Below are 23965 nucleotides of genomic sequence, written 5' to 3'. Positions count from 1 at the left end.
GGTTGCCTCCACAGCATGGCTGATGAGTGGAGTAGGACCATGCCCAGCATCTGAACCCATGAACCCAGGCTGCTGAAGCAGAGTGTGTGGAATTTCAACCTCTCAGCCCTGGGGCCAGCCCGACTATTTTAATTCTTTGAGGACCCTTCATACTGTTTTCCACAGTGGGTGCACCAGTTTACATTCCCATCAGCAGTGTACGAGGGTTCCTTTTTCTCCACATCCTCTCCAACACTTGATATTTTTTGTTTTTAATAGTAGCCATTCTGATGGGCATGAGATGATATCTCATTGTGGTTTTGATTTGCAGTCCTGTAATAATTAGTGATGCTGAACATCTTTTCATTTGCCTGTTGGCCATCTGTATATCTTCTTTGGAAAAATGTCTGTTCAGATCCTCTGCCCATTTTTTAATTGGGTTGTTTGTCTTTTTGTTGTTGAGTTGTATGAGTTCTTTATATATTTTGGAGATTAACCTCTTATCGGATGTATTGTTTGCAGATATCTTCACCCAGTTGTTAGGTTGTCTTTTCATTTTGTTAATTATTTTTGCCATGCAGAAGTTTTTAGTTTAATGTAGTCCCATTTGTTTATTTTTTCTCTTGTTTCCCCTGCCTAAGGAGACATGTTCAAAAAGCTAATGCTAAGACTGATATCGAAGAATGTACTGCCTGTGTTTTCTTCTACGAATTTTATGGTTTCAGGTCTTACATTCAAGTCTTTAATCCATTTTGAGTTAATTTTTGTGTATGGTGTAAGATAATGGTCTACTTCCATTCTTTTGCATGGGGCTGTCCAGTTTTCCCAACACCATTTACTGAAGAGACTTTCCTTTCTCCATTGTTTGTTCTTGGCTCCCTTGTTGGAGATTAGCTGTCCCTAGATGAGTGGTTTGTTTCTGGGCTCTCAGTTCTGCTCCATTGATCTGTGTGTGTTTTTGTGCCGGTACCATGCTGTTTTGATTACTGTAGCTTTGTAGTCTGCTTTGATATCAGGGAGTGGGATGCCTCCAGAATGGTTGTTTTTTCTCAGGATTGCTTTGGCCATTTGGGGTCTTTTGTTGTTCCATATAAATTTTAGGATCCTTTGTTCTATATCTGTGAAAAATGTCATTGGGATTTTGATGGGGATTGCATTAAATCTATAGATTGCTTTAGATAGTATGGACATTTTGCTTTAATTCTTCCAATTCATGAGCACAGAATATTTTTCTTTTCCTGTGTTGTCTTTGATTTCTTTCAGTAAGGTCTTACAGTTCTTGGTGTACAGGTCTTTCACCTCCTTGGTTAAATTTATTCCTAGATAATTTATTCATTTTGTTGCAATTGTAAATGAGATTTTCTTGGTTTCTCTTTCTGCTAATTTGTTGTTAGGGTATAGAAATGCAACTGATATTTGTATGTTGATTTTGTATGCACAACTTTGCTACATTCATTGATTATTTCTTACAGTTTTTTGGTGGATTCTTTAGGGTTTTCTTTATAAAGAAATCATGTCATCCACAAATAGTGACAGTGTCACTTCTTCCTTTCCAATTTGGGTGCCTTTTATTTCTTTTTCTTACCTAATTACTCTGGCTGGGACTTGGGCTACTATGTTGAATAAGACTGGTGAGAGTGGGCCTCCTTGTCTTATTTCTTTTCTTAGAGGAATAACTTTAGTTTTTCACTGTTGAGTGTGATGTTGGCTGTGGGTTTCTCATTTGTGGCCTTTATTATGTTGAGATACTTTCCTTCTATGCTCATTTTATTCAGAGTTTTTATCATAAATAGCTGTTGAATCTCCCCAAATGCTTTAAAAGGATTGTACACTATGAGTAAGTGGGATGTCTCTCAGGGATGCAAGGATGGTTCAGCCTCCACAAATCAATCAGTATGATACATCACATTAACAAAATGAAGAATAAAAATCATATGATCCTAGAATTTTATAGCTAAAATTTTCCTTAGTAGTTATTTTAAATGTTGCAGTTATTTCTGATATGACTTGATAATTGTTCAGAGCCCTGAATTCTGCTTCATCTGGAAATCTTAATTAGGACATGTACAGTGTGCTTTTTTTTTTAAGCAGGGATCACAGAGAAAGAGTGTGTGTAGGCTCAGCTTCAGATGCTTCAGCTTTAACCCTTGGCCGAGTGAAATGACTAACTAGACTAAGAGTTGGCAGCGATGACTTAGTTCGTGTGGAATTACTGTGGCTCTGTTGAGTTCGTTGTATGCATACGTACATTTCCTCGTGTTTAACGTCGGTTTTGGCCTCATTCCTGTGCAGTCAGTTTCCATTTTTATTGAGCCCAGGTTTCCAGAATCCCTTTCATATTCATGTTTCTTACGTTTGTTTTTGGATAGGATGATGATTTCATGTATTTACAGCACAAAGGGAATATGTGGAATATTGAAGACTTTTGCGGGGGACATTCAGAATAGTTATTTAGCTATCTAAAGTAATTGGACCATTTTTTGATATTCTTATCATGGACAAGAGTTTTAGTAACTGATTAGAAAGGGTTTGGTTGGAAGGTGAAGGGCCTGAGTAAATATTTTACTTTCTGCGTATTGCATTTAAGAAATTTTGAGTTTCTAACATTTAAAAGAATAGAATTTCTTTACCAACCATCTGTCTGTCTGATCTGGATGATATATCTCTGCCTCTGATGACTTCTGTCTTACTGGCTTTAGAAAAAATGCACTATGTTTTAAGATAAAACTAAACAAAACTCAATAATCTTGGTTAACTTGAATTGTATTTGTGTAACTAAAGGATTTATGAGCGTGTAGCTGACACAAATTCATTTTGGGACTGGCAGCAATGTATTTCCAATTTTATTTTGAGAAATTAAACAGATTCAGAAAAGTATGGAGAGCAATATAACATACCCATGTACCCACCAGCTAGAATTGATTGTTGCTATCGTACTTGCTTTTCTGTACTGAAGAACTATCAAGTTTTTCCCCTCCACATATGTCTTCTTTTTCTTGAAAACGGAAACGAGGTGAATAAAACACCAGCAGTGGAATTGAAGTCCCCTTTGTTCCCTGCTCTTAGTCCCGCTCCTCACCCTTCCCCCGATATAGAGACTCACTTTTGTAGTGATTCATTTTTAATCTGTAAATTTTATGGTTTTTAAGTTCAGTTATAGTTTTCTATATTAACTTATTTTTTAAGAATATCAATTATACTTTAATTTTTTTCCTATATTGTAGAAGTTTTCCTATGGCTAAGGGAAAAATCATGAAGATGAAGTTGGAGCCAACTCCTAAGTGTGTTTTGAGAAAGAAAAGAGGCGTGAAAAGGATTGATTTTATGTTTCTTTCAGAGACCTGCACCCTGCCCTGAAGGAGCAGTTGAAAGAACTCAGAAAGCATCTTGTGGAGAGCACCAATGAAATGGCACCTTTAAAAGTCTGGCAATTGCAAGGTAATAGCCACGCAGAGGAATCACTGGCCTACTCTTTTTGACTAAATTTTATAGTATTAAAAAATGTCAGATTTGAATTTAGTTGTATTTATTCATGTAATTTTGAGGGTACCACGGATTTTTACGATAGTGGTTAATTATGATTAATCAGAAAAGAAAGTCATTTTGTAGACAGATAACACTGTGCAGAAGTAATGTGTGTAAATGGCTGTCAGATCTTAGTCTTAGTGTTTATGTTTCTATATGTATACATTTATTGTACGATGTATCTGTCGAATGTTAAAGGCATGTCTGTACAGCAAGATGTATGTGTGCTTTTCTGGTCCAGAGAACTCTTTATCAGTTTTCTCCTAATGTAAGTTACTAAAATCTCTGCTGTGCTTTGTGGTGTGTTGTAAGTTCGGAAGGAGGAACAGCATGCAGGTGGATCAGAGCAGGGCTACAGTGAACACTCTAGGGATCTGTGAAGTGAATAGAACCTGGAATTAAACCATGGGCACGCTCTGAAGTGTGCAGTGTGGAGCATTTTTCAGTACCAAGAAGCTAGCGGGAAATAAATGTGGTTCTGTTTCTCATTACCTTCGATTAATACACTTCAAATTGTGTTTGGCGTTGTTGCAGATCTCAGTTTCCAGACGGCTGCCCGCATCTTGGCTGCTCCTGTTGAGTTAGCTCTGGTGATCATGAAGGACCTTAGTCAAAATTTTCCTACCAAAGCCAGGTAACAGAGAGTACTCAGGCTTTGAGACGTTCTCCTTAGCATATACCTAATTATCTTCATGTTCACATGCAAAATGAAGCAGTTAAAATACGGAAATACTTAGAAAATTAAAGCTCTGTTACTACCAGCACCACACTGCTAATGGTGCTGTCTTTCTGAGAAGGCGTCAAGAACCTGGCATTGTGTGGTCGAAGGGGCCATCCGGGTGGTGTTCTTGGCACTGCCACTTGATGGCTGTGTGAACTGTGCAAATAAACCATCTCTCTTTACCTCGCTTTCCTCAGTAGTAAGATGGAAATAACAGCGCCTACCTTTTGGATTGAATGAGTTAACAAAATCTAACGTATGTGGGCGTAACTAATGCAGGGTCTCTGGACGACAGTGTTTCTTCCTGAAGAACTTCATAGATATCATCTTAATTAATCTGGACGAAATGAGTTATAAAGGTTGACTTGTTTTACAGTGACAGAATAAAATTTTGAATGCAGCTTTTTTGGTAATTGCTTTCTATTGTGTAGTGGTCCTCCACATCTCATAAATGCAAGGCAAAATTGTTTCAGAAGCCAAATTTTTAGAAACGAATACTTAAATGATTGTCAGTCTTTTTCTGAGTCCCTGAATAAGCTGTTTTGACTTTCTTTTTTGGGTGGGGGGCGGTGAGGAAGATTGGCTCTGAGCAAACATCTGTGCCAGTCTTCCTCTATTTTGTGTGGGATGCCACCACAGTGTGGCATGATGAGCAGCGCTAGGTCTGCACCCTGGATCAAACCTGGGAACCCTGGGCTGCTGAAGTGGAGCGCAAGAACTTAACCACTGTGCCACTGGGCTGGCCCTGTTTTGACTTCTGATATGAGATGCTTTGTAAATAAATTTGTTTATTTGATGAGTCTTGGAAAATACTTCTTAGCCAGGACTTACAGATCATATAGTACATTTAGTCCAGCATGCTGTTGAAGATCTATATGCAGGATTCTGCATCCACTATGTGCACTTAAGGAGCATGAGCACTCTGTTGCCTTAATTTATGTAACATTATTCTTTAGTCCATAAGCTGTAGAGATCATATACAGGAATAGGGTTATATATATTCAACTAAGATATTAGAAATACTGTACTTGCATTAAAATGTTGCTATTATTGCTACTTTTCCTTGATGTTGTATCTTGTAATAATAAAAAAATATACATTTGAGAGGAGAAATATATTTATCAATTGTAAAGCTTTCAGATTTTTTCCATTTAGTGTTTTTTTTGTAATTTATTCAGCAATATGTTATTTCATACTTAAATATAGGAAAATTGAAGACATTTATATCAAATATTAAACTAAGCTCTGATAATGTTTTTGTTTCCTTAGAGCAATAACAAAAACAGCTGTGAGTTCAGAACTTAGAACTGAAGTGGAAGAGAATCAGAAGGTATTAACCAATGGAAAATAGTGGCCTTTCTGTTTTACATTGTAGCTTTAAAAATGAGGAAATCTGAGTTAAATCAGTGACATTTAACAGTTTGACTCTTCTTTTGTCAAAGATGGTGGTATTTTGATTCATTTTGTAATCTTTTTTATGTTTTTAATCAAAGTTGAATATGAATATAATTCAAAGTATCAAATGGTCCCACCTGTTTGTTTAGAAAAATGGTGTGCCAACATCTCATTCTCTGTTGTCCCCTTCCTGGAAGCATCTGCTTTCAGCTCTTAGCTGGGTCTTTTGGTGTTTGTCTTCAAACTTGTAGCAAGCTTAAATTGGCACTTTTTTTCAGTTTCAGAGCTTATGTATTGGCCTCCTACTACAGGTGTGAGGTTTCACTTTCTTTCATTGCCCTCCTGCCATGTCTGGCACTACTCCGTGTTGGCACTTTCCCAATCTCTCCACCTTCGCTGAACTTTTGTCATGATTTCTATCCATTTTTGGTCTCCACTCTGGGCTTGTTGTTCTTTGTGTCTAGTGCATACCAGTTATCCTGGGAGCTTCCTTTCACCTCTTTGGTTGGATCTCCTAGTTTGTGGATTCCACGTTGTCTTTGTTTTTGGTTTAGTCCCTTATTTTGGTGCAGCAGTCATGCTTCTTGAGAAAAGTTGCATGCAAAGTAAATTTCAGACTCTGAGAAATCGATTTCTGTTTTTATTGATAGCTTGGGTGGATATAGAATTCTAGATCGGAAGTCATTTCGAAGTTTGAAGTTATTGCTCCTAGGAATTTTGGTTTCCATTGTGGCTGTTGAGAAGTCTGAAGCCTTTGTATAAGATCTGTTTTTCCTTTCTGGAATCATCTAGGATCTTTTCTTTGACCCTAGTAATATGAAATTTCACAACGCTATGCTTTTTTGAAAAGTCTCTGACTGTTGGGTGGTGGGTAGGCTCTTTAAATCTGGAAAATCATTGTCTTTCAATTTGGGACATTTTCTTGAATTATTTCTTTCTTCTAGTTTGTCTTTTCTGTTTTCCTACAACTCTTTATTTATTTATTTTGAAGATGTTTTTGTACCTCCTTGACTAGTTTGACCTAATTTAAAAAAATCTTTTCATTCCTATTTTCCAACTCTTTTGTCTTTTGATTTTAAACTTTCTATGAAGGATTTTTCAACCCCTTTGTTGAGACTTTTCCTTTAGTTGTCAAGTTTTTAATTTCCAAGAGTGGTGGTGGTTCTTGGGTTCTTCTTTTTATGGTGTTCTTGTATCTTTATGAAGATAGCAGTGGTGCGTGTGTGTGTGTCTCCTCTCTGCTCAGTCTGTTTCCTCTTAAGTTGCCTTTCTTTCTGTCTTGCTCTTTTGCCTATAGTGTTAGAGGCTTTCCTTAGGTGCTGGTGACCCGTGGCTAGCTGCTCATGTTGAAGAGTGAGGCAGGAAAGCTGATTGGAAGCCTTAAGGATGAGACTTTTGACTGTAGGCTACACCCGGGTGGCTGTTTCCTAGGGAGCCCCAGTGATGGTATCTTTAAATCTTTGCTCTTGAACTGTTCAATCTCCAGAAAAGATCTTTTAATCTTCTGCCCGGAGGGCGAAGTCTGGCCACCAGAGGGTAGAAGCCCAGGAGGGAGGGGCATGTGATAGCTTCAGCTGGGTCCCCTGTTTTCAGTATGGGATCCCCGCCCTCAGTTGTGTTTTGTTTCCCACAGTTCCCAGATTTTCTGTTTTACTCCTTCCAGCGAGTGAGCCTCCGTGTTTTTGGAGTAGAGGGAGTTGTAACAGAGTCACCTGCTGTGTGAAATCCGCAGGGAGTCTGGGGCTCTTATGTTTGAAGGCTTTCTGTCAGAACTCAGATTTTAGACTAATAATTACCCCTCGTACCTGTGTTCTTTGAGCTGCCGGTTCCTGAGCCTTTTGGGGAGTCCGCAGGTGACCTGGGGTTCTTCTTGGCTTCTCCTGCTGTCGGCCTAGCGCTCAGCTTTCTCAGGATTGCAGAGACAGTCACTGCGCACACATCTTCTTTCCAGCTTCCAAAATTAGTTGCCTTTTTTATTTGTTGTTATGGATTTATAGCTTTAAAAGAGTCTCTTTTTAAAAAATTGACATTTCAAAAGTGTTTCAGGAGGAAAGAAGGAGGAATGATTGTGTTCAGTCTACTCTCTTTACCCCAGATTTTCTTTTTTTTTCCTAAAGATTGGCACCTGAGCTAACAACTGTTGCCAATCTTCTTCTTCTTCTTTTTTTTTCCTGCTTTATCTCCCCAAACCCCCCATACATAGTTGTATATCTTAGTTGCAGGTCCTTCTAGTTGTGGGATGTGGGACGCCGCCTCAACGTGGCCTGACGAGCGGTGCCATGTCCGCACCCAGGATCCAAACCCTGGGCTGCCGCAGCAGAGCGCACAAACTTAACCACTCGGCCATGGAGCTGGTCCCATACCCCAGATTTTCTTAATCTTTATGCATATTAGTTGAATAGCTCTAAGGAATAAATAAACCAAATATCTCAAATATTTACTAATTGAAGAAACTTTGACAGTTTTTATTTACTTTGTTTTTGATTTCCAGAATAACAATATCAAATATTAATTATGGGATTTTTTTTCTCTCCCCAAGGAAGATAAAACATTAAATTATACAGGCTATATATTGATACCTACTGGATTCTTCATTTTTTTGAATAAAATATTTTACTAAAGTATAAAATACAAAAGTATAAAACACATACAAAAATGTGTACAAATCCTACATCTTTAGTGTAATGACTTTTCACAAGTGAACACATATGTGTTACCAGCGTCCAGATCTAGAAGTACCTAGGAGCTGTGCTGAGCTGCTCAGAATCAGCCTTTCTTACAGTCAAAGGGTGCTGTGCTCGCAGCCTGGAAGTGAGTGGACATGGAATTTTTCTCTGCTGTGTAAGAAATTCTAATTCTCATTGATGCAACTCTCCATTGTGTTGCTTGCTGTTTAATCCTGGCAGAGCAAAGAAGCAAAAGCCATGGCTTCCTCATTGTTTTGTTTCGTGTTTTCCCCATGCAATACTAGAACTTAAGTTTATTTCTCTTTGTCCACAGACTGGGGGGGATATAAAGGAGCTCAGCAGTCCCTTGGAGTTCCTTCCTAGGAGGGAAGTTCAGTTCTTTCCCTAGCCCTGAGAGAACTACAGGATTACATTCTGTCCCTAGTATCTGATTAGTTTCTTCCCTTCTCTACTGTGTGGAATTCCTCCCTGTGTGGATTACCTCCCGAATATGTAAATAACTGTCCCCATTTCCTTGGAGAGAAAGAGGAATTGAATGGAGAGGATGTAAGCCAACGGAAACTACAATATGGTCTCAAAGCAGTGTTTCTGATGGGTCAGGCAGCTCTTTAGGGCTGCAAGGGCCACACAGCCACGTGTGTGCCAGGACAGCCACCGTCTCGGAGCACCAGGTCATTGAAGGGCCCCACAGAAGCCCGGTCTTGGAGAGCTAGGTTGCATGTAGGTGCTGTCCTCAGCACAGCAACTAGAAGTTTCTTGGTATGCCTTATTTGATGCTGTGAGGGAGGCGTGGGCTTTTGAAGCCCTTTTAGGTTAGATCCCTGGATTTCATCAGGAAGGCCCACCTGTGTTTGGTGCTGCAACCTCAGTTGGCATCACACACAGGGAAGAGTAACAGAAGTCCTCTTTTATGAAAAGTGACCCTCAGTACTTGGTTTATTTAATGCCCCCCGCCCCGACATTATAGGAAACGGTTGTATAAATCATTGTTGGAAGGAGGGGAGGAAGGAGAGGTGTAGCCCATAAGCCAGCAGTTTCATCACAGTGTAGTAAATGCTGGGAAGGGTCTCTGGGAGAGAGACGTAAAGGAAATGTGAGCCTAGCCTTAGGGTCTCCTATGGTAAATAAGGGGATGTCAGTACTTGTACATATAATAAAGCCAGAAGCATGGAAATTTTTGTTAAGCATTTCTTCCTGCTCCTTTTTTTAACATTTCAGTATTTCAAGGGAACTTTAGGATTACAGCCTGGAGATTCAGCGCTGTTCATCAATGGACTTCATATTGATTTAGATACACAGGATATATTCAGGTATGGATAATGTTTTTCATTCTCTGAAAAGTTTGTATCATGTGTAGCTCCTTGTGATGTGTTCAGATTGGTGTTCCTCCTTGATGTGGCTTGTTGCGAAGCCTGACGGCTTGCAGGCCCGGTGCGTGCGTTCACGTGGGCCCATGTTCTCACTGGGCTGGGCAGGAGGATACTTTGCCATTTTTTATCATAATGTACACATTTAAGGCCTTGGGCATTTAGGGCCCAGTGTTTCTTGAGGACGCCCTTTTAGAGCTATTGTTGTCCTGTTAACCATAGAAATAGAAAAGAGCAGCGTTTTTTGCTTCTGGGAACAGTGTGAAGTAGGTTTATTTGAAATGCTGTCTTTGGTGTCTCAGAAGGTGTTCTGTCTTACATATATTATCTAAATACTTACCTTTTTGTTTTATTAAAATGTGGTTCAGGCCTAAATTGCTCTAAGTTGTCCTCATGAATTTTTGTGGGGAGCAGTGGACAGATTTTATTCTTGGAATTGAAATGGACACAGTTTACACTCTGGCTTCATAAATGTAAACACAAAAGCTGTTACTAATGCTGCAGAAGGAGCGGTTTCCACAGTAAGATGTTTCTCACATTAATTATTTTAATTGAGCTTTTATGTCTACATATTGCTTTACAGAGCTAGTGAAAAATTAGTGAAGGACATTTTAAAAGATTACCCATATTTTTCACTAAAATATATATGTATATCTTGAGTACTTGCTCATTATAAACAGTTTTAAATAATACAGAGATGAAGGAACCTTATAAGAAGTAAATTCTTCATCCCATCTTCTTATTTATTCCTCCTCCCCCAGCAAACCTCTGAGTGGGCTGTGAATTTCTCCAGACCCTTTCCTGTGGTTATATGTGTGTGTACGTGTGTGAATTGATACTGATATTGAAACATACATTAAAGATATATAACCTATTATTTCTTTTCTTTCTTTTTAATAAACTCTTTATTTTGAGATAATTGTAGATTCATATGCGTTTGTAAGAAATAATACAGAGCGATTCCATAGAGTAACACAGAGAGTGTTTTTGAAAACATGCAATGTAAAATCCGGGTTTAGGATGGTTTCATCCTCAAATTGTGTGTTTATATTTAGAGAAGTTTTACACACAGTGTATAGGAATACGTTGACAAGTGTAAGTAAACGTGACCCAAGAGGCAAGTGCTGCCTACTTTGTTCTGCATACTTGACAAGATGGAGCAAGGAGAACAGCTCCCTTGTTTGGTCCCTCAACTGGTTTTACAGGGCATTGAGTTTGAACTGATCAGTTGTTTTCATGGTGAGGATTTTTTTTAAAGCTTTTTCTGTTAAACACCTTTTTTTTTTCCAGTCTGGTTGATGTCTTGAAGAATGAAGCTCGGGTAATGGAGGGTCTGCACAGACTGGGAATAGAAGGCCTTTCTCTGCATAATGTTTTGAAACTGAACACCCAGCCCTCTGAGGCAGACTATGCCGTAGACATCAGGAGTCCTGCTATTTCAGTACGTATTCCGTTAGCGTGTCCGCGGGGCCTTTAGCCAGGTATTTTATTACAGTTTTTGCATTTGTCTTTTATGAGAGTAAGTTATTCCTACCACTCTTTTGTTGACATCAAACAAAGATTTACAACAATTGCTTGTATGTGGCTATGTGTACATTATGAAGTAGGCTCTCAAATGCTCCAGAAGGTTGAGTTATTATGTTTAGTGTGGTTAAGACAGTGATGCTTTTCCACTTTCCTATCCCCCGGAATTCAGCTAAGCGTCTCTTGGGAAAGAGTGTTCGGTTTGTATTTTCTCGGTTGCATACAAGTCTTGTGGGATTTTGTTCAAAAATTTCGATTTTTAGCCAGTAGCCTTCTTTAAAACGACTTTAGCATTTTATATGTGAAGGATTTATATAGATTAATATCTGCTGTATGATGGCTCTGAGCCTTTGTCTCCTCATCTGTAAAAGAGAATGGAGGGAATAGAGCTATCTTGGGCAGTGGTGGTAAAAGTGAGAGCAGTGTGAGGTGTGCTGAGCACACTGTTGGCGCTCCAGTTCTTTTTCTTTGGTTTTTGTACTGCATTTATTTTAGGGGAATTTTTTTTTTATTGCAGTTATATTGGTTTATAACATTGTATAAATTTCAGGTGTACATCATTATATTTCGATTTCTGTGTAGATTACATCATGTTCACCACCCAAAGACTAATTACAATCCATCACCACACACGTGTTCCTAATCACTCCTTTTGTCTTCCCCCCTCCCCTTTTCCCCTCTTGTAACCACCAATCCAATCTCTGTTTCTATGTGTTTGTCGTCGTTTTTATCTTTTACTTAGGAGTGAGGACATATGGTATTTGACTTTCTCCCTCTGACTTATTTCACTCAGCATAATACCCTCAAGGTCTATCCATGTTGTCACAAACTGCTGTATTTCATCATTTCTTATGCCTGGGTAGTTTTCCGTTATGTATAAATACCACATCTTCTTTATCCGTTCGTCCCTTGATGGGCACCTAGGTTGCTTCCAGATCTTGGCTATTGTGAATAATGCTGCGATTAACATAGTGGTGCATGTATCTTTATGTATTCGTGTTTTCATGTTCTTTGCATAAATACCCAGCAGTACTGGATCATATGGTAGATCTATTCTTAATTTTCTGAGGAATCTCCATACTGTTTTCCATAGTGACTGCACTAGTTTGCACTCCCCCCAGCAGTGAACGAGAGTTCCCTTCTCTCCCCCTCCTCTCCAACACTTGTTGTTTCCTGTCTTGTTAATTCTGACAGCTGTGAGGTGATATATCACTGTAGTTTTGATTTACATTTCCCTGATAGTGATGTTAAACATCTTTTCATGTGCCTGTTGGCCATCTGTATATATTCTTTGGAGAAACGTCTGTTCAGATCTTTTGCCCATTTTTTAATTGGGTTGTTAGTTTTGTTGTTGTTGAGATGTATGAGTTTTTTATATATTTTGGATATTAACCAATTATCAGATATATGGTTTGCAAATATCTTCTCCCAGTTGTTAGGTTGTCTTTTCATTTTGTTGATGGTTTCCTTTGCTGTGCAGAAGTTTTTTAGTTTGATGTAGACTCATTTGTTCATTTTATGTATTGTTTTTGAGGGAAATTTTTTTTAAAGAAATAATGTAGAATGTAGATGATCCTTACTTGAGTTCTCACTTGGTGATATAATTGTTATTTTGATGAATACTGTTATGTCATTTGTTTTTCTGTTAAAAATGTTTTTAATTGCAAAGAGTAAAGAGATTAACATAATTAACAACCGTATGACCCATCACTGTACTTACTAAATGTTAACATTTAATCATTTTGTGTCAGATCTATTGTTTTCTTGGAAGAAAAAAATGTTTTGATCAAAGCCCTCTTTATATCTCTTCCCAGTTCCACCCCCTCCTCCCAGCAGATAATTCCTCTTCTGAAGTTGTGCATTCCTCCTGTCCCTTATTTTATCATTTTATTTCCAATTGGATGTTTTAAAAATCTGAAAAATGCCATATCAGTATCCTTCATCAATTTGCTTTATTTTTTTCAAGACTTGCATAGGTTGATACATATAGATCTAGTTTATCAGATCATGTTTTATATTTTACTTTCTTTTAAAAAATCTTTCATACATTCACAGTTTAAAATTTAAGACATACAAAGGGGATATATTGAAAAGTCTCATCACCCAGCTGTTCATTGTTTCTCCCCAGAAGCCACAGGCATTATCAGTTACTTGTGTATCCTTCCAGAAAGGCTCTGTGTTTACACGAGCAAGGTAGCATACACACACTTTCTTACTCTGCCCTTTTTGTATGAATGGTACACAGTGTTTGTTTATCCATTGCTCTCTTTATGGACATTAAGTTCTTTCTGAGTTTTTGCTGCTGTAAGCGGTACTATAATGGCTCTTTCTGTACCTCTGTCAATGTGCATACATATGAGAATTCGTATGGGGTAGATGTCTAGAACTGGAGTACTCATTGGTAGGGTAGTAGTAAAGTCTTCAACTTTATTTGGTCGTCTTCTCTAAAGTGACTGTTCCGGACACCCGCATTGGGTGAGAGTTCCCAGTGCTCTATATCTTTGCCTCTTCTTGGATATTGACACACTTTTAAGATTTTTTTGTTTAATGAGTGTGAAATTTCATTGTGGGTTTAGTTTATATTTCTCAGATTGCTAGTGAAGGTGTACATCTTTCCTTGTGTTAATTGCCTGCTTGAATTTCTTCTGTAAATTTCTTATTCATATTCGTGACTCATTTCTGTTTCTCATATGTTGCTTGTCTTTTTTTATTGATATGTTAGATTGCTATACATATTCTTGACACTAGTCCTTTGTTTTGTAGGTTGCAAATATCTTCTATTCTGTGACTTGTGTTTTAGTCCCTTATTTTTCTATTTGATCTTTAGATTTTTAAAAATGGCCTTTTCCTATGTGATTCTTCTTTAAAAAATTTAAAGCCTTATTGTTGTTTCTGCAGATTTCCTTAATGGTGACTGAAGTGTATGCCCCATGTTGTGTTATTTTTTCTTAGTGGATCAACAACCTGGAGGTTGACAGCAGGTATAATTCATGGCCTTCTAGTCTACAGGAGTTGCTTCGACCCACCTTTCCTGGTGTGATCCGGCAGATCAGGAAGAACTTGCATAACATGGTAAGTAAGACTCCTTGTGTCTGGCTGTGAACTCTTTCTCCCTTGCCTTCTTCCCTACCTTTTTGTCATATCTAGAATGTTCGTATCTCTCCTTTGCTAGCTGCTTCTCCCCGCCATTACCACCATGAAATAGGCTCTTTTTCTAGTCCTGAATTCAAACTGAAAGGGTTTTGATAGTATCGATCATTTGTAGGGCTGTGAGATGTCAATGGATGAGGAAATGCTCCTCACTCTTAGGAGGTTTAGACTCTGTTGTGTTAGTTTTAAGATAGTTCTCCTTTTCACTCAGAAGATGAATACGTTGCTGCTGTTTTTCTTGAATATCTTAAGCCCTAAAATTTAATAGTTCAGTTTATTCCCTTAAATAAGTCTTTCCATTAGCTCCTACTTGTTCTCCTCTCCCTCTTGTTGTTCTCTTTTTTTTTTTTTGAGGAAGATTAGCCCTGAGCTAACTGCTGCCAATCCTCCTCTTTTTGCTGAGGAAGACTGGCCCTGAGCTAACATCCGTGCCCATCTTCCTCTACTTTATACATGAGACGCCTACCACAGCATGGTGTGCCAAGTGATGCCATGTCCGCATCCGGGATCCGAACTGGCGAACCCCGGGCTGCCGAAGTGGAACATGTGCACTTAACTGCTGTACCACCGGGCCGGCCCCTCTGGTTGTTCTTTATTTCACAGCTCTGGAGAGAGAGGAAGAGCAGTCTTAGTTGGTCTTCTTTCCCTCTCATTTCTTCCCTCACAGAGCTCCTAGAGAGAGAGGGCAGGTCGGCCCCCTCAGAGCACGCAGGGAGAGCTGTCCTCTCTGCCTCCTCACTCCTGAAACTGCTCTAAGCACATCATGAGCGTGCGATACACTGCAGCTATGACTGTGCTCTAAAAAGGGGTTCTAAATGAATTCTTAGTTTAGAGATCCTTAGACATGAATACACAGAAGCTGATCTCCATTTTCGAAGGTGAGAGAGTTAATAAAACTTGGATTTTGTTAGATGTAGTAAAAGCATAGGTATTAGCAATCTGGAGTGTGTAATTCCCTTGTCATCAGAATAAGACCATGAGAAGATCACTTCGCCTTTCAGTGCCACGTCCTTTGCACATAAAGGGGGGTGGCTGCTGTTTGTATAATTCCTCCTCTATCTGGTTCAGCAGTAGCTGGAAAAAGATTGCCATGAAGTATAAAGACTAAGGACATTTTTACTGGCCCAGAGCCATTTGAATAAATGTCATTTCCTGTGTTCCTTTCCTTTTCCCCCTAGGTTTTCATAGTTGATCCTGCTCATGAGACCACAGCGGAGTTGATGAACACAGCTGAGATGTTCCTCAGTAATCATATACCACTAAGGTAACAGTTGGATTGATTTGATGATGTATCTGATTTAGCTGAGGTTTGGTTTGTCATTCTTAAATGCAAGGCTAGTGCTACTGAATTATAGAAGAATTAACAGTGGGGATCATGAATGTCGGTTTTATCTTTTGCTCAGTATGAACCTGGTATCTTTTGGGACAGAGAATTTGATTCTCAATGAAAATAGGCTTACTACCATTGAATTATTAATAAATAGCATGTGTAAAAATAGTTTGTGGTCTCAACGTGCTTCTCAGTGAGAGGGAATTTTCCTAGGGGAGTATCCACATCACAAAGCCTTTTCCACTTTCAGCAGAGATAAAGAGCTTTGCCAACAACTTTGTTTGACTGTCAAGGACTAAATATATACACACCTTTTTTTTTTTTTTGAGGAAGATTAGCCCTGAGCTAACATCTGCTGCCAATCCTCCTCTTTTTGCTGAGGAAGACTGGCCCTGAGCTAACATCCATGCCCATCTTCCTCTACTTTATATGTGGACGCCTGCTACAGCATGGCTTGACAAGCAGTGTGCAGGTCTGCACCCGGGATCCGAACTGGCGAACCCTGGGCTGCCAAAGCAGAATGCGCAAACTTAACTGCTGCGCCACTGTGCTGGCCCTATACATACCTTTTTTTTAGATGCAAACAGACAGTTTATTTCACTTGCGTTGCCAAATCTACCAACAGGGTACTTGAACGGCTGGGTTTCCACTGTGCCTTTTAAGAACAATGTTTTAAGGTTTTATATATAGTTGTTAAGATATTCTCACTTGCATTCTGAATAATATCTGATAATTTTACATGTTGACAAAATTTCTTAGAAAACATGAAAATAAAGAAGAAAAGAAGTCTGTAACTAACAAATGTTGTTGTGTATTCTCTACCTAGTGCTGAGCTAAATGCTGTGAATGGTATATGAGCCACATTCCTATCTTCTTGGAAAAAAATACTCTGCATACTTTCAGACACTTTAAGAAGGTGTATGTTTAAGTGCTAGGTTATGGCCTACTAGTTTTAATTGCTTTAGAATTTCAGAGAAACAAAAGATTATAGACTGAGATATTTGGGAAAGACAAAGGTTTCATGGGAAAGTTGAATTTCAGATAGGCTTTGAAGAGAATAGAGGGTTTTCCTTGGTGGTAAAGCAGAGATTTTGAGTTTAATGAAATTTTTCATGTAAAGTGTGAATACCACCTGGTTAGATGGAGGAATAAACTACTGGATTACTGCCAGAGCTATGTTTCAATTAAAAGAGAAATATAAGAACACAGAAGGAGTTGGCTCATGGTACACAGTGGGCACTGATGACATATTTACTGAGTTGCGTTGACGGACACAAAAAGGAAGCGTGGTCTTCAGATTGCAAAGATAGGTGAGAAGAAGGCGCTTAACTCACAGGCAAGAGAGAGGCGTGCTGTGAACAGTTTGGAGAGACCCAAGGCGGGCTGGCTGTTGTTTCACTCTTGGTTGCGGTTCATGTGCTACGCCAAGGTTTTGGGCCAAGGAGAGGAGAGGATAAATCTGAGAGACTCCCTAGTGGTACTTGCTGGGGGACTGGGCCTGGGGGGAACAGGAGAAGTCGGAATTTGGGGCTTAGCTATTAGAAAAACTCTGATGCCCTTTCCAGAAATTGGAAACTTGGGAAGGGGTATTACTTTGTGAGGAGATAATCAGGTTCTAGCCCCCCCTTTTTTATAAGAAGAATATTTAGGTCATTTCTGTCTTAAGTCTACTCATGATTTCTATCATAAGTGGGATTTTAAAAAACAAAGACAATTTTCATCTAAAAACAAACCCTCTTGCCACCCCCATCCATGTGTACAGATATTTTACACATGCCTCCCAAGAGCATGATGTATATGTGTATATTTTCTTCTTCTATTTTTAGGCTATACCTTTTAAAATTTTAATTAATAGACTTTGTATTTTTTAGAGCAATATTGACTGTTTAACTGGTATTGATGCATTATTATTAACTAATGTCCATGATTTACATTAGGGTTCATTGTTTTGCATTGTACATTCTTTGGGTTTTGACAGACGTGTAATGACATATTTCTACCATTACAGTATGGTACAGATTAGTTTTACTGCCCTGAATGTTCCCCGTGCTCAGCCTTATCTGTCCCTCCACCCCACCCTCCCAGCCCCTGGTGACCACTGATCTTTGTACTATCTCCATAGTTTTGCCTTTTCCAGAATCAGACTTATGGCCTTTTTTCCGATTGGATTTTCACTTAGCAGTATGCTTTTAAGGTTTGCCATGTCTTTCTGTGGCTTGATAGCTCATTTCTTTTTATCATTGAATAATGTTCTACTATATGGATGTACCATAGTCCTTTTTTTCCATTCGCCTTGTTGACAAACATCTTGGTTCCTTCCAAGTTTGGAAATTATGAATAAAGCTGCTGTAAACATTTGTGTGCAGATTTTTGTATGGATATAAATTTTCAGCTCATTTGGGCAAATACCAAGGAGTGTGATTTCTTTATCTTATGGTAAAAGTATGTTTAGTTTTGTAAGAAACTGCCACACTTCTTCCAAAGTGGTTGTACTATTTTGCATTCTCACCAGCAATGAATGAGCGTTCCTATTGTTCCACATCCACTCCAGAATTTGGTGGTGTTGCTGTTGTGGATTTTAGCCATTCTAATAGGTATGTAGTGGTATCTTTGTGGCTTTAATTTGAAATTTCCTAATGTCATGTGATGTTGAGCATCTTTTTATATACTATTTGCTAACTGGATTGTCTTGTTTGGTGAAGTACCTTTTCAGATCTTTTGCCCATTTTTAGCTATTTTTTTTTTATTGTTGAGTTTTAGGAGTTCTTTGTATATTTTGGATATCAGTCCTTTATCAGATATGTGTTCACACAAATTTTCTGCCAGTCTTTGGCTTGTCTTCATTCTCTTAACAGTTTCTTTCACAGAGCAGAAGTTCTCAATTTTACTGAAGTCTAGCTTATCAGTCCTTCTTGTCATGAGTTGTACTTTCGGTATTAGATCAAATAAGTCATTGCCAAACCCAAGATCACCTAAATTTTCTCCTATGTTATTTTCTAGGAAGTTTGTAGTTTTGTGTTTTACGTTTATGTTTATGATCCATTTTGAGTTAATTTTTGTGAAGGGTATAAGATCTTTAGAGTCATCATTTTGCATATGGATGTCCAGTTGTTGCAGCATCATTTGTTCAAAAGACTACCTTTTCTCCATTGAATTGCTTTTGCTCCAATATGGAGGCTAGTGGCGTCTATATTGGCCAGTGCAAGGGTTTTTCTTGCTAGTCTGTAGATGTGTGATGGTATCTCTTTGTGATTAGTTCTTTTATTTTAAATTTTAAAATGTAATAAACTTTAACCTTGGTTGTAGCTTTTTGCTGAAGAACAATAGTAAATATTTTTATGCTTTCCACTTACGTATGATTCTCATATTGCTTATGTTAAATCTCAAAATCCCCTCTTTCCGTATGTTTTCACATTCTGAAAATTTTCACTTCTAATTTTTGTTTAAAAACAGAACACAATCTCCATCTAAACCCATAGCAATGCTCTTTATGTCAGTAAAAGCCTCATTTCATGAGGTGGAAACAGCTTGCTTTAACAGTTGAAAAGTCTATGCCACCTTTGGGACACGGCTTTTCTGTTCTGGAAGTGATTGATGCCTTTGCCTGTCGTGTTGGAGTATGATGTGAACTGTGTTTTTCAATAGAGGATCATTTTCCTCTATTAGCTGCAGTATTTGTGGGAGTACGAGGATGCCATTCCTTTTAACTGGTTGCATTTTAACTATTGAACAAAAGCGATAAGTTTCCTTTTCTTCTTTCTGCCCTTCCTTCTCTTCTCCAGGCTTGGTTTAATCTTTGTGGTTAATGACTCTGAAGACATTGATGGGATGCAGGATGCTGGAGTGGCTGTTCTGAGAGCGCATAATTATGTCGCCCAAGAAGCGGATGATTATCATGCCTTCCAAACTCTGATACATGTATGTTTTCATTGCAAATGCCAAATAATTTTTTTAATCTAACTTATTCTGAGAAATAATATGTGGTAGGGAGATTCTCTATTTCTATAAAGAGTAAGATAAATTATTCACACAAACTTTATATGTTTCCTATTTCAGGAGTTGCCTTTACTTTATTGATTCACCACTGTTAGTAATAGATTGCTGAGATTTTAGCTGAGACCAGATTCCTTGGGAGCCTTATGATGTATCTTTGTCTTCTGCCTTTTGGTGATTTCAAATCACTGATTAATGCCTTTTGATACATGTGATGTTCTCTACTTGTTTAAAAAATGTTTGCTTTTTTTTTTCTCTTTAAGACCATCATGATAGTTTAGATAAAGATTCAGTTTAATATTCAAGTCATAAAATTCGTAGTTTTTTCCATTTTAACTGCACACTCTGAAATGCCCTGATTTTTATGTCTTTAAGATACTTGCTCAAGTTTAAACAAAGAACTCTTCTTGTTTTCTTGTTTTTTTCCTTATTTTTGAATATAAAAAATTTTGTAAGTATCAGTTGTTTTGTTTACAGATTAGTGGTAATTATTGAAAAACCATCTTTGAAGCAGTTGATTTTCAGTACTTTTACTTGTAAACATGTCAGTCTTCTGTTTATTATGTTTGTTATGTTTATTATTTAGAGATTCAGTCAGAGGAGTTTTTTTATTGTTAAAACGTTCATTTGTTTATTGGCTAGTATTTATTAAAGACCCACCATTTGCCAGGCCTGGTACTAGCTGCAAGCGATACAAAGAAGAGGAAGACTTCACTTCTGTCCTTCAAGGCCTTATAGTCCAATGGGGGAAGCCTCCACGCGGATGGTCTCAAACACTGTGGGAAGCCCGGCTGCCTATGGCAGCACCAGCACCTCACTCTGCTAGGGACGGCCACGGGCGTTTTGTGGAGTGCGAAGTTGTCTCAGTTGAGTGTAGGAGGAAAAACTGCGTTAGCTGAACAATGGCTGCAAATCAGGTAGTGATTCCAGCTTGTTAGTATGACTTGAGCAGAATATTATGAGAGCAGAATGGCTCACCTGTTCATTGAGGCCATTAGGCTAGGTAACAGGTGTCCAGATTGAAGTGTTAAACTCCAGTGAAAAACACCATCTGATGCACGTTTGGAGATGGTTGTGATGAAGGGTGAAGACAGTGGCAGGGGTGGCCAGTCGATGAGCCATTGCTGTGATCTCTCTGCGAAGTGATGGTGAAGGTAGTTCGCAATAGGACTGTGGAGAATGCAATCAGTTCAAAAGAAGTGGCTGAGGATGGTGTTTTAAAGTCTGCTTGTTAAAGTCCCCCCCCCCCCACCCCGCCCCGGTAGCTATGTGTATGAAGGAAAAGATAAATATGAGTTTTCATTTCTTTTTATTTTTAATTGCAAAAGTAAAAAAAATTCATTGTATGTTTATTGTAAAAAGAAATTCAAATAATATTACAGTATGTTGATTTTGAATCTCTCTGTCTCTCCCCTCCCTAATCCTGCTGCATAGAGGTAACCACTATAGAGCCACTTTAAAGGTCACCTTGTAAACCTTCTGGATGTTTAGCTGTATGTGTACAGACAGTTTTGTTGTTTGTTTTTTTCTTGAGGAAGATTAGCCCCGAGTGAACATCTGCTGCCAATCCTCACATTTTTGCTGAGGAAGATTGTCCCTAAGCTAACATCTGTGCCCATCTTCCTCTACTTATGTCTGTTTTTTAAAAACAGGGAGTATGCCATACATGTTTTGCAACTTTTTCCCCTTGAACATCATGCACATAAGTTCTTATTTCAAGGATTATTTGTAAGTATTCAGATTTTTAAAAAACTAATCAATTTTTGCATTTGAGACTTGGTGTGACTGTGAACTGGTTGTGTCATTTTAAGAATATGTAGTTTCTAATGTAAGAAGACATCTTAAGGAGGTTATATGAAAAAGGGAGAATTGCTAATCTGTCCCATTTGACCTTTAAGAAAAATAGCCATGTTTTCCTCTACATTCAGAAATCTTTGATAGTAAACACTCTGAAATCTAGATTTAAAAGTGTAGTTGGTTACCTGGTTTTTCTTTCTTCAGATATATAACAAAGTAAGAACTGGAGAAAAAGTGAAAGTTGAACACGTGGTCAGTGTCCTGGAGAAGAAATATCCATATGTAGAAGTAAACAGCATTTTGGGGATTGACTCTGCTTATGATCAAAATCGGAAGGTAAAAACTCCTTTGGTGCTTCTCCTTTGACCGCAGCACTGTGCTTTCCTCACCTCCCTTTTTTGGGGTTGTTGTTAATAGAGGTGGTGGTAAATAAAGTATTTAGGTACTTAGCGTTTAAACATTTAGCACTTTTCTGTTTGCAATGTAATGTATATTTCAATTTTGTGAAGATACTATTGATTCATAGCTGGCACATTAACTATTGAGTTGTACGACAGTCTCTGTTTCACAGAGCATTGGCAGTGCTTGTGTGATAGGTGTTCCGGCTAACATCTGTTGGTCTATGCTGCGTGCTTGCCAGGATGCGATGTGTAGCTTCATGTGTGTCATTTATCCAGTTGTTTAGGCTAAAGATGGAATGTATTAAACAGAATGGCAAAGTGTGATAATGAAGACATAGGGAAAAATTTAAAAATTTTTATTTAAAGATAAGTGTTTCTTGTGACAATATTAATTTTTCTGAATCATGGAGGACAGGATATCTTTTCATTTTTTGTGTCATCTTCAGTGTTTTTCATCGAAGTCTTGTAGTTTTCAGTGTCTAAATCTTTCACCTCTTTGGTTAAATTTATTCCTAAATATTTTATTGTTTTTCATGCTGTTGTGAGTGAGATTGTTTTATCTTTTTCAGATATTTTGTTGTTAGTGTATGGAAACGCACCTGATTTCTGTATGTTGATTTTGCATCCTGCAACTTTACTGAATTCATTGATTATTTCTAATAGTTTTTTGGTGGAGTCTTTAGGATTTTGTATATATTAGATCATTTCATTTGCAAACAAAGGCAGTTTTACTTCTTCCTTTCTGATGTGGATGCTTTTTACTTATTTTTCTTGTCTCGAGGCTCTGGCTAGGACTTCCAGTATTATGTTGAATAGCAGTGGTGAGAGTGGGCATCCTTGTGTTGTTCCTGATCTCAGAGGGATGGCTTTCAACCTTTTACCTTTGAGTATGGTGTTAGCTGTGGGCTTGTCATATATAGCTTTTATTATGTTTAGGTATGTTTCTTCTGTATCCAATTTGTTGAGCATATTTATCCTCAAAGGATATTATATTTTGTTAAATGCTTTTTCTGCATCTATTGAGATGATCATATGATTTTTATGTTTTATTCTTTTAATGTGGTGTGTCACATTTATTGATTTGTGTATGTTGAACCGTCCTTGCATCCCAGGGATAAATCAAACTTGATTATAGTATATGATCCTTTTAATGTGCTGGTGAATTTAGTTGATTAATATTTTGTTGAGAATTTTTGCATCTATATTAATCAGGGATATTGGCCTATAGTTTTCTTTTAGTGTCCTTATCTCTCTTTGTTATCAGGGTAATGCTGACCTCATGAAATGTGTTTGGGAGTGTTCTGTCGTCTTCAATTTCTTGCAAGAGTTTGAGAAGGATTGGTATTAATTCTTCTGTAAATGTTGGGTAGAATCTACCAGGGAAACCATGTACTCCTGGGCTTTACTTTGTTGGGAGGTTTTTGATTACGGATTCAAACTCCTTACTCATTATTGGTCTGTTCAGATTTTCTATTTCTTTGTGATTCATTCTTGGTAGATTGTGTTTCTAGGAATTTATCCGTTTCTTCTAGGTTGTCTGATTTTTGTGGTGTATAATTGTTCATAGTAGTCTCTTGTGATCCTTTGTATTTCTGTGTTATCAGTTGTAATATCTTTTGTTTCATTTCTGATTTTGAATTTTTTGTCTTTTTTCTCAGTCCAACTAAAGGTTTGTCAATTTTGTTTCTCTTTTCAAAAAACCAGCTCTTAGTTTCGTTGATCTTTTCTGTTGTTTATCTGGTCTCTATTTCTTTTATTTTTGCTCTGATCTTTATTTCCTTTCTTCTGCTAACTTTGAGCTTGATTTGTTCTTTTGTTTCTAGTGTGTCATGGTGTCAAGTAAGGCTGTTTATCTGAGATCTTTCCGTTTTCTTAAGATAGGTGTTTATTGCTATAAACTACTCTGTTAGAAGTGCTTTTCCTGCATCCTGTAAGTTTTGGTATGTTATGTTTCCGTTTTCCTTTGTTTCAAGATAATTTTTTGGTTCCCCTTTTGATTTCTTCTTGACTGGTTGTTAGGGAGTGTGTTCTGTAATTTCCACATATCTGTGAATTTTCCAGCTTTCTTCCTGTTACTGATTTCTAGAATGTTATAT

The 23965-nt window shown here is 37.9% G+C and overlaps 1 protein-coding gene across 2 annotated transcripts in view; it reads left to right on the top strand.

Annotated features, from left to right (window-relative positions):
- The window catches only part of UGGT1 (UDP-glucose glycoprotein glucosyltransferase 1), a 114542-nt gene that overhangs the window by 25751 nt on the left and 64826 nt on the right, over positions 1-23965 (top strand). For both annotated transcript variants that reach the window (XM_014857607.3, XM_014857606.3), the window contains exons 9-17: positions 3317-3417; positions 4039-4138; positions 5495-5555; positions 9526-9617; positions 10965-11115; positions 14151-14270; positions 15527-15612; positions 19461-19596; positions 21673-21804. In XM_014857607.3, the coding sequence (XP_014713093.1) occupies positions 3317-3417; positions 4039-4138; positions 5495-5555; positions 9526-9617; positions 10965-11115; positions 14151-14270; positions 15527-15612; positions 19461-19596; positions 21673-21804 (979 nt within the window). The remainder of the gene's footprint in view (positions 1-3316; positions 3418-4038; positions 4139-5494; positions 5556-9525; positions 9618-10964; positions 11116-14150; positions 14271-15526; positions 15613-19460; positions 19597-21672; positions 21805-23965) is intronic.

This window comes from Equus asinus, chromosome 4, assembly GCF_041296235.1.
Source record: "Equus asinus isolate D_3611 breed Donkey chromosome 4, EquAss-T2T_v2, whole genome shotgun sequence".
NCBI classification, from domain to species: domain Eukaryota; kingdom Metazoa; phylum Chordata; class Mammalia; order Perissodactyla; family Equidae; genus Equus; species Equus asinus.
The sequence above is the reverse complement of the archived record's forward strand: the minus strand, read 5'-3'. Positions and strand labels throughout refer to the sequence as shown.